The following is a 10,323-nucleotide window of genomic DNA, read 5'->3' as shown; positions in this document are numbered from 1 at the left end:
CGTCCTGGGTTCAAGCGATTCTCCTGCCTCAGCCTCCTGAGTAGCTGAGATTACAGGCGCACGCACTAGAGCCCATTTCTATAAGAAACAAATTAGAGGAAGTAACCACTAAAACTATCATAAGAAGTTTCATTTCAATGAAAGCAAGCCATCATGTATTACTTATTATCTATTATATGTTATTATATAGCAAATTATGATATCCTGGTGATTGTGATTTTGAATTTTAATTGTCTATGTGTGATGGTTTACTACAAAATAAATAATATATACTCGTTTAAAACTTTAAAGAGCACCATTTTCTGATGGGCAGGAGGATTAGCTGGGGGCACGCACCCAGTCCTTGGTTAAAGGAGATCGGGTTTCCCGTGAACGCAACATCAATCCTGCACGTGATACACTAGGTGCGTAAAAATTAACATGCTTAGACAAAGGAAGCCCACCGTCGCTTCCCACAGCTTTCATGAGCATATTTTAATACATGTTTAGGTTAATTCATTATTGGAAAATAGGAGTCTTCTTTTCATTGCAGCAAACAAAAGTCCTTTCACAATATTGGTCATGGGCCGTTCAAATCCCCAAATGCTGAAACTCCTCTGAGGGATGCGCTGAAACGAGAGGACTAAGAATTTAAAAAAAAAAAACAGCGATGAAGTGGAGATGTGGAAAGGCAAAGGGAAAGCTCTCAGGTGTGTGTCCGTCCCCGGGCGGTCCCTTTCTCCGCACCGCTTTGGTCCGGCGGGTACTGCCGCGAGTCCGAGTGTGAGCAAGCCCGTCCCGGACAGCCGCGCGTGTGCGGGGAGGCGCCCAGGTGGGCTGTCCCAGGCCAGGTTTCCAGGGAAGCTCTCGGGGAAGCGTCCGGAGTGACGAGGGACCCACCGGGACCCCACCAGGGACCCCAGCCGAGCGCGCGCCGCCGAGGGTGGGGGTGGGGCCGGCGCCCCGGCCATCCGGTTACCTGGCGACAGGATGCCCTGCGCGGGGCGGCGGAGCGGGTGCGTGCGGCGGCGGCGGTTGCGAGAGAGATGAGCCGCGGCGATGAGCCCGGGTAAGAGTTGGGCGGGGCTGGGCTCCTAGGGGAGCCGCGGGAACGGAGGGCAGCAGAAGGGCATTCAGCAGGCGGCTGCCCGCTCGAAAACCCGGGACATCCCGGGTCCGCCCTTCCGCACTCGCCGCACATCTCCCGCTCGGCCCTAGGGCTGAGCACCCGCTGCGGCCCCCTGCGTCCGCTGTGGCTTACAGGCTGCCTGCGTGGTCTGCCGCCGCTGCCCGCCCAGCGCGCCCTCGGGTGGCCGCTTGCGGAAAGCGCCGCGCCCCGCCCCAGGCCCGGCCTGATGCCGTCCCTCCGCCCCATCCCTCCGCCCCGCCCCAGCCTTCAGCCGTGACCCCGCCCCATTCCTCTGCCCCCACAGGTCCCGCCCAGTCTCTCCGCCCCATCCCATCCCTGCGCCCCGCCCCAGCCTTCAGCCCCGCCCCCTCCTAATTCCCTCCGCCCCGCCCTCCCCGCCCTCCCCGCCCTCCCCGCCCCAGCCTTCAGCCCCGCCCCCTCCTAATTCCCTCCGCCTCGCCCCTGCCGTTAGCCCGCCCCTGCCGTTAGCCCGCCCCATTCCTCTGCCCCCCCCAGCCCCGCCCAATCTCTCCGCCCCATCCCAGCCCTCCGCCCCGCCCCAACCTTCAACCCTGATCCCGCCCCATTCCTCTGGCCCTAGCCTCGCCCAATCTCTCCGCCGCATCCCAGCCCTCAGCCCCCTCCCAGCCCCATTCCCTCCACCCCGCTCCCGCCTTCAGCCCTGCCCCGCCCCATCCCTCCACCCCGCTCCGCCGCCAGCCCCGCCACGCCACGACCCGCGACAGAACAGCCCCGGACGGTTCTGTTACAGAAAAGCAGCACCAGGAAGAGGATGAAGTTGACTCCGTTCTCCTTTCAGCGTCCAAGATCCTAAATTCTTCGGAGGGGGTGAAGGAAAGTGGCTGCAGCGACACAGGTAAAATCGCCAGACCGTCAAAGGCTCCTTTAACTGTACACAGGCGGCAGCATCTGGCCTGTGCCACCTGCTCACCTGGCGTGCTTCCCACGGCCGTGATGACACGGACAGCAGCCACCACGGCACTCGCGCTTTGTGCCAGTGCTGTTCTAAGCACGTAATGGATCAACTGTTTAATTCTCACAACACTTTTACGAGGTAGGTGCTATCACGATCCCCATTTTGCAGATGAGGAAACGGGCACAGAGAGGTTAACTCCCTAAGGTCACACAGGCAGCGAGGAATGGAGCGGGCATTCAGCAGGGCGGCTCCGGACTGCCTGTCTTCACCACCACGCTATGCTCCGTTGCTTCTCTGAATGCTAAGTAAGAATTGTTGCGTTTTTTGGACACACACTAAAACGATATGCGGTCAGCCCTCGGTATCTGGGAGTTCCGCATCCTTGGATTCAACCAACCACAGATGGAAAATATTCAGGGGGAAAAAAATTTTTAAAATAACAGTACCACAATTTTTAAATGCAAATTTTGAACAGTATAACATCCATTTACATAGCATTTACATTGTATAAGGTATTACAAGTAATCGAGAGATGATTTAAAGTATACAGCAGGATACACATAGAAGCTATGCAAATACTACCCCATTTTGTATTAGGGACTTGGGCATCTGCAGATTTTGCTATCCGCAGAGGCTCTGGAACCAATCCCCTGTGGATATCCAGGGAGGAGTGTATACCTTTTCTAAAGAAAACTACTTTTTACAGTAAATATTTATGGACTACAGGATATTATATGGGGAGGATGTTTGAAATAGCCACATAGCTAAAGCTTTCAAGCGCCGCATAAATTATGAATAAGATGGGGGTACCCAGCTAGGGGAATCTGAGGACATTGAAGGTGGAGTCCCAGGCGACTGACTACATGCCTCTCAGAGGAGCCTGCTGTGAGGGGACATGCCGGGGAAGGAGCAGAGCACGGGGCAGGAGAAGGGTCTAGACTGATGTGCCATGCCCGGACCCCCAGTTGCCCCTCTGTAGGATATGGGCAATCCTGATGCCAAAGTGCTGAACCACAAGAGGACTGAGGTTGGGACAGGATTTCTGCACCTCCACCATGCAAGATCTTCACAAAAAGCCTTGTCAGGGCCCGGAAAGAAGAGACTAGAGCAGCCACACCTCAGTAGACAGAAGACACCCGGCTGCCCAGGCACTACCAGGATGAGCAACACCCCAGTGGAGGCCAGCAGGACAGGCACGGGCCAGTCCCCTCTCCGCCCTCCTACCTCTACCCTTGAGATATGCAGGTTTCCCTGGGCAACCAGGAGGGGCAAAGGGGCCCCCTGAACGAAGGAGAAAAAGTCCTCACAGAGAGTTAAGACATTGAGGTAGCTCCGTATTTACCTCAAAGAGAGCATGTAAGGTCAGAAGAAATCGAAGTACCTTAATTTGGCAAGATCACATGTTTTCTAACATGAATGAGGCTTAGGGTTCTGGAGAAAGATGCCAACATTTATAGAAAATAGTTACATGCAAAACAGCACATGTACATGTTTAAGAGTTACAGTCTTTCTTGCCAGAACACAGTGTTTACAGGTCTGGGGTTGACACAGGACAGGTTCTTAATAAACACCAGTTATCTTGAGTCAGGGGCCACCCAGGAATTTCCTGCCTGCAACTACAGGCAAAACTAGGAGGTATGGCTGGCACCCTTCTCTCTACTCTCCTACTGATGCTTTCATTGTCACCAAGTGATCCATTCCCCGTGTACTGAGAAAATAATGACCTGATTTGCATAACTACTGCCAGGTTACAAAGAGTTATAGAATGTTCCCAAGGTGTCTGATTTCAGAACTAGTGGTTAACCTAATTAACCCTTATTGGAATGGGTTTGTGAGAGACTTTTGAATTTGAGGGTGCCCAGGGTGTTGTTCCCAGCACCCTGTTGTACCCGAGCCTTCATTCATTCATTCGTTTGTGGAGCATATTCTTTTGAGCACCTGCTAAGTTTCAAGTGCTGTTCTAGGTGCTGGGGATCCAACAGTGAACAAGACTTGCAAGATTCCCTGCCCACATGGAGCTTACCTTCTAGTGAGGGAACAGACAGACAAAGGCTATTGTTTGTAAGGGGGGAATAAATTGTATGGAGAAAATAAGGCTGAGAAGGGGTGGAGAAATATTTGGAGTGGCAGAGGTGGGTGGGAAGTGTGTCATTTTAAACAGGGTGGTAGGAGAAGGGCTCACTCAGCAGGTCACGTCTGAGCCAAGACCAGAAGGAAGTAAAGAAGCAATCTGTGCAGATTTCTAGGGAAAGAGCACCGCAGGCAGAGAGAATGGCAACTGCAAAGACCCTGTGGTGGGAGCGTGGCTGGTGTGATTGAGGAACGGTTGCTCTTGTAAATGGAGCAGAACAAGTAGGGAAGGGTAGGCGGGAGGAACCAGGACAGGGCTTTGTAGTTCCATGGATGAATTTGGGATTTATTCTGAGAAAATTGAGAAGCACTGGAGAATTTTGAGAAGGCTTCTCTCCCCTCCGTCTTGACTAGAAATTTTGAATTTACCAAATCATCATCATATTGCCTCTGCAGTAATGAGTTAGTGTCTCTTGAGCATTCACTATGTGCCGTACACCTCGTACACCTCAGTAAGGGCTTTATCTACAAACTGGACACTCGCCTAGAGTTATCCCCTCACTGCGAGTGTGTGGCAAAGCTAGAATTCAAATCTGGGCAGCAGGCGACCTGCTGCATATCTCCTTGCATAATGACTGTGACAAAGCCTCATGCAGAGGGTGCCACACCTCACAAAGCTTTGTAAGACAGGGACATCTAGGAATGAACTTGAATTGTCACAGCAGAACTCAGTATTAGAACCTGCGGCCAGGCATGGTGGCTCACGCCTGTAATCCCAGCATTTTGGGAGACCGAGGCAGGAGGATCACCTGAGGTCAGGAGTTTGAGACCAGCCTGGCCCACATGGTGAAACCCCGTCTCTACTAAAAATACAAAAATTAGCCGGGTGTGCTGGCACATGCCTGTAGTCCCAGCTACTCAGGAAGCCGAGGCAGGAGAATCACTTGAACCCGGGAGGCAGAGGTTGCAATGAGAAGAACCTAAGAATTACAAAGCTTGCAGAGAGCCTGACATCTTATATAGAATCGTTACCCTGTTGCATTTTCAGAATGTATTTGTTCCTCTTGGTCTGTTTGCTACAGGTATGCAGTTGGTACTTTTTGTATACATTGAATACAATATTTTTTGCAGGCTGAGAATAAAAATTACCTCAAAAGTCATCCCATTGATAACTACCTTGTTTTTCACTTTTGACAGAAATATGAAGCAGCTGGAAAATTTAAGTTGAATATGAGATGAGTAATATTCTTACATTCCCAATAAACTCTCATCTTGGTGGGTGGGACCATGCCTTCCGCTTTATGTGCCTCCCGATATTGTATGTTTAGCAGGGACTTGGTAAATGGTGGAGTGTGATTGTGTTTTATCTCCTGGGTTCTTTGATAATTTCCCTTCCAATTCTAGAATCACGTAATTCTGTGTGACTAAGTATTGCCTAGTTTTTAAATTACCTTTCCTTTGGGAACAAGTAGCAGCCGATGTCTCTGAAACTCATAAGAAAAACAGAAAGTTATGTTAATAGCTTTTAAAAATAGATGAATCCGACTCCCTGCCTACTCTCTGCCTGTGCAGAATCATCTGAACTTTGCTGGAGAAAAACACTCACTTTTGAGTCATACCATGAATCTAAAATGCACTCTCAATGCTATTGGGAAAACTTACTTTATTTCCACAGAAAATTCTTCTTCAAATCCTCTGCAAAAAAGCTATTTCAGTCCTCCTGTTCTTAAATCTCGAACACGTTTCTCCCTGGCCGCTCCACTCATAACATGGTCCCACTCTATATGAAAAAAGTAGAAGCACTCAGACCCAAACTCCTTCATTCTCACCCTTCACATTTGTGAAACCCATATTCTAGGTCTTCTCCCATTTCAACGGAAGAATTGTCCTTGATCAATCAAAAGTGATTTCCTCTGGATCTCATCTCCTGTGGAATTCTCAAGTCCCAGCTTCTGCAATTAGCCTCCCTCGTTGTCCGGAATTATTGCTTTTCTCCCTTTCTACTATGTGATTCCAGCAGCAAACAAGCATGTTAGAATGTCCTGTGGTTTAAAAAAAAAAAATTCCTTCTCTTAGCCAGATGTGGTGGCACACACCTGTGGTCCCAGCTACTCCGGAGGCTGACATGGGAGGATCACTTGAGCCTTGGAGGTGGAGGCTGCAGTGAGTCAAGATCACTTCACTGCACTCCAGCCTGGGCAACAGAGTGAGACTCCATCTCAAAAAAAGAAAAAAAATCCCTCTTGACCTTCACATCTCTTCCAGGATGCACTGTCTTCCCTTCCACAGTGAAACTAGAAACAGTGACCTATCCTCCATGCCCACCAATCTCCACATTCCATTCTCTCCTCAAGCACTTCGTTCGGGCTTCTATACATGTCCTTCTGCATGGCCAGCAGTGACATCTATGTTTGTTTGTTTATTTATTTATTTTAGATGGAGTTTCGCTCTTGTCTCCCAGGCTGGAGTGCAGTGGCACAATCTCGGCTCACTGCAACCTCCACCTCCCACGTTCAAACGATTCTCCTGCCTCAGCCTCCCGAGTAGCTGGGATTACAGGCCCCGCCACCACACCCAGCAAATTTTTTGTATTTTTAGTAGAGACAGGGTTTCACCATGTTAGCCAGGATGGTCTCGATCTCCTGACCTCGTGATCTGCCCGCCTAGGCCTCCCAAAGTGCTGGGATTACAGGTGCGAGCCACCGCGCCAGGCCCATCCATGTTGAATGATGTATTCATTGCTGCTCCCATGAATCATACACTGGTAGACCCACCTGACTATTGGATATCTCTTCTTTGATGTTTAACAACCTAGCCTTAACATATCTAAAAATGTTTTTCTCCTAAAGTATGTTCCTACTCTACTGTTTTCCCCCAGTAAATGACATCATCCCTCATCCATCTGCTCTCACCAGAAAACAAGGAGCCATCCTTCATTCGTCTCTCCTGGCCCCAACGAATCCTCCAGCAATGCTGCTGGCTCCATCTCCGAAGTATATTCTGAATCTGCCTGCTTTCCCCACCTCCCCCACCACCATTCTAGTCAAGATATCTTCATCTCCACTTGGATTGTTGCGGTAGCCCTGCAATTGCCTTCTCACCCCCACCCCATACTCTATTATCATGTAGCAGAGTGACCTGTAAACTTTTCAGTCAGATCAAATCATTCTCATGATGGAAACCTTCCAAAGTTCCCCGTTTCACTTGCAGGAAAAGCCAATCCGCTCAGCTTGGCCTGGCGGCTCTGCATAACCTAGCCCCGGTCTCCTGCTCCGACGTGTCCTCATCTTCTGCTCCCGTGGGTCCAGTAAGCTGCTTAGTACCAGTGCAATCACGCTGAGGCCAAGAAAGGAAGAAGAGATGGAAGATGAAAAATATATGTCGACAACATGTATAAATCCCATTGCTTTCTTTGAAATCTTTGATTTACTGTATCCCTTTATTAAGTCTGTACATTTCTTTTGGTCTCATATTTCTTATTTGGTTTTAGCTAAAGGAATCTTATATTTAGCTTTGAACTTGCAAATCCTCCTAATGAAAGGAAATCTGTACAGAAAAAGGAAGCTATTCCTGTAGGTATAGGAAGGAGATAGAATTTTGAACAGTTACATCACTCAGAATAGAGTTGAAGGCTGAATACATTTACGAGAATGATATCCTATCTTCGTGTTTAAAGAAAGAGCTGTGTGGAAATTACAGTTACAGAACAGAATGTAAACATAAACCTTCACAGTGTATAAATCACATAACTAGCAAATACCATGAAAAGAGGGAAGTAGGCATGGAAGGAAATAGAACGCTAATTTTCTCATCTCTCTTGGCAGGGAGTAAGTCAACAATGAATACAATAGAACTGTATGTTATTGAAACAATAAAGGTTTCAATCTCTTAATTCTTTTCATGTTAATTTTCATTAGTTTACAGGGATCTCTTAGGAAATAATATCTCTCATGTAGTAAAAAAAAAATCTAAATACTAGAAATAATTTCCACTACTTGCAGTTTTAAAAATTCTCTTAAATTCAAGTAAATATAGGCACTATTTATGTAAAATACCATTTATGTATAAAATGATTCCACTTCGTCCACATATGTGCATAGAGAGCTGACCGAAAGATGGCACCTAGAATTAACAACAGTTCATTGTGGGTGGCAGGATTCTAGGTGGTATATTCTTCCCGATTTGCACTTTGGTCTAGTTAAGTTCATTAGAAGAGGTTACTTTAGAGTCTGAAAAACGTTGTGTTTCCTTCCTATGCTGGTCTGGGCCTTCCTTCAGTTCCTTATTTTTTAGATGAACAGTTCAGGATACCAGGAGTTTAGCTGCCATTTTATTCCCAAGAAGAGGCAAAGCTAAGCAAGATCCAGACAGCAAGATCCACCCTCTGACTGAAGGTGGAGGCAAAGCTAAGCAAGATCCAGACAGACTCGCTCTCCCTCCCCACCCTCTGACTGAAGGTGGGATTCTTCAATAGCCAGGCAGCTGCAGGCTCCAAACCAGCGTTGCCCTTTGGTGGTGAGGGTCAGAGAGCAGAAGGGGTGCCTCTACTTTGCAAGCGGCTTCTCTAACATCTGACAGTCTGCCAATCCAAAGGAGATTCGCTGACCTCTTTTAAAACTTAGGGCAGAAATTATCAGCCTAGGGGAACGTTCCATCATAGCTCTCATTTTACTTAGGACACTGAAAGCTTTTATGAATACACTCTTTAATAAAAAGTTTACAAAGCAAGCAGCCTAACATGCAGACAAAGAGGGATATAAGGGCATTTGCAAACATGATAGAGTCTCCCCCTGTTGCAGATCTATAATCTATCCAGGACGGTATCAAGCAAGTGACATTCTGCCTATTATCAAAAGAAGCTGGAGTACTTCTGTCTACTGTATCTTAGTATCAGAGTCGCCAAGCAAAACACAACAGTCAAGCACCGGATGGAACAACCCTTTACTCACAGACTGAAGAGACGGAGCAAGATCAGCCTCAGTAGTGGGTGTTGGTTCCCCATGGCCAGAGGGCCCCTTCTGGCCCATCTATAATCTAGCAGGGGACAGTTAGAGTAGCAGGGTTGGCCAGGTATCATATGACACACACACTTAAGCAGAACAAAGGAGTACACACTGAGTCTGAAGCGGGGAGTGCTATCCCCACACATGGTAGCAAGTCCAGCACAGGCTGTGAACGAGGACTTTAGCAAGAGTCCCCTTGGTAAAGAAGTGTTCCAGGCCCAGGCCCATTCATACATGGCCAAGAGGGGATCTAAAGACTGTGAATGTGAAACTGCCCTTCCCAAGGGAAGCCACAAGTGCGTACTGTGCTTAAGCCAGGACAAAAATTATGCTGTTGATCCAACTTGGTTTCCATAAGGGGAAAAATGTCACAGGGAAATTTCACAGAAATTGAGGCCTGTATACTACTTTGCCAAGGGTCTCCCATAATATGAGCATTATTAGGTTTTTTTTGAATGCAGTTTATATCCCAGAAACAAAGATATTTGATATTTGAGTTTTTGAGAGTTCTAAGTGTGGTGTTGCAAATTAACGGTGTACTCTAAAAGTGAAGACACTTATTACAACCTCAAGTAGATATATTAAATCAAGCGAGAATTACCACTTAAGCTTATGTGACTAGCATAGTGTGAATATCAGAAGTTCTCATTATCTCTGCCTCAGTATCCAAGAAAGTTAGGAGACTGCTTTCTATTACAGGTTTTAAAAAATAAAATTTAAGAATTAAGTCACATGGTTTTTCAATTTTGCTTCTTAGAATATGGCTGCATAGCAGAATCAGAAAATCAAATCCAACCACAATCAGCATTGAAAGTGAGTCTATATTCCATTTTATTATCTCCAAAATTCTGGGTACAGGCTGATCTTTTTCAGAATAAATACTTCCTAAATGCAAACAGGTTCTCTCACTTTATCCTCACAAGGATCTCCATGAAAGCACATTGGGGAGTTAGCAAAATGCCTAAGAATGTGAACCACCTGACCCTCATGGGATCTTTTCAAGTAATAGGCAACTTTGGGAGACATAAAATCATAACAATTCAAGAATACGTTTACCTACCTAAAAATACTCAATTTCATACTTTACTTTTGTCATAGGTCCTTCAGCAGCAGTTGGAATCATTTCAGGCTTTGCGAATGCAGACTTTGCAGAATGTCAGCATGGTATGTTTCTTTTGATCTATATATGAAATATCTCACCTTGA

The 10,323-nt window shown here is 47.2% G+C and overlaps 1 protein-coding gene and 1 long non-coding RNA gene across 51 annotated transcripts in view; one reads left to right on the top strand and one right to left on the bottom strand.

Annotated features, from left to right (window-relative positions):
• Positions 1-459: 459 nt before the first annotated feature.
• Positions 460-1,264, bottom strand: LOC134809820 (uncharacterized). Its single transcript, XR_010156378.1, has 2 exons — positions 959-1,264; positions 460-622 (listed from the first exon to the last, which is right to left on the bottom strand). It is a non-coding gene; the product is annotated as an uncharacterized LOC134809820 (long non-coding RNA).
• The window catches only part of CCDC110 (coiled-coil domain containing 110), a 26,856-nt gene continuing 17,445 nt past the window's right edge, over positions 913-10,323 (top strand). For 6 of the 50 annotated variants that reach the window (XM_001163267.7, XM_016952580.4, XM_016952583.4 and 3 more), the window contains exons 1-4: positions 913-1,048; positions 1,881-1,985; positions 9,876-9,931; positions 10,217-10,282. In XM_001163267.7, coding sequence (XP_001163267.1) covers positions 1,039-1,048; positions 1,881-1,985; positions 9,876-9,931; positions 10,217-10,282 — 237 coding nt within the window. In that variant the 5' untranslated portion in view covers positions 913-1,038. Of the gene's footprint in view, positions 1,049-1,849; positions 2,184-2,213; positions 2,351-5,312; positions 7,109-7,325; positions 7,507-8,914; positions 9,099-9,875; positions 9,932-10,216; positions 10,283-10,323 lie in introns of those variants that run through there. The other 44 variants (XM_063809265.1, XM_063809253.1, XM_063809251.1 and 41 more) reach the window with 23 other exon arrangements.

This window comes from Pan troglodytes, chromosome 3, assembly GCF_028858775.2.
Source record: "Pan troglodytes isolate AG18354 chromosome 3, NHGRI_mPanTro3-v2.0_pri, whole genome shotgun sequence".
NCBI classification, from domain to species: Eukaryota; Metazoa; Chordata; class Mammalia; order Primates; family Hominidae; genus Pan; species Pan troglodytes.
The sequence above is the reverse complement of the archived record's forward strand: the minus strand, read 5'-3'. Positions and strand labels throughout refer to the sequence as shown.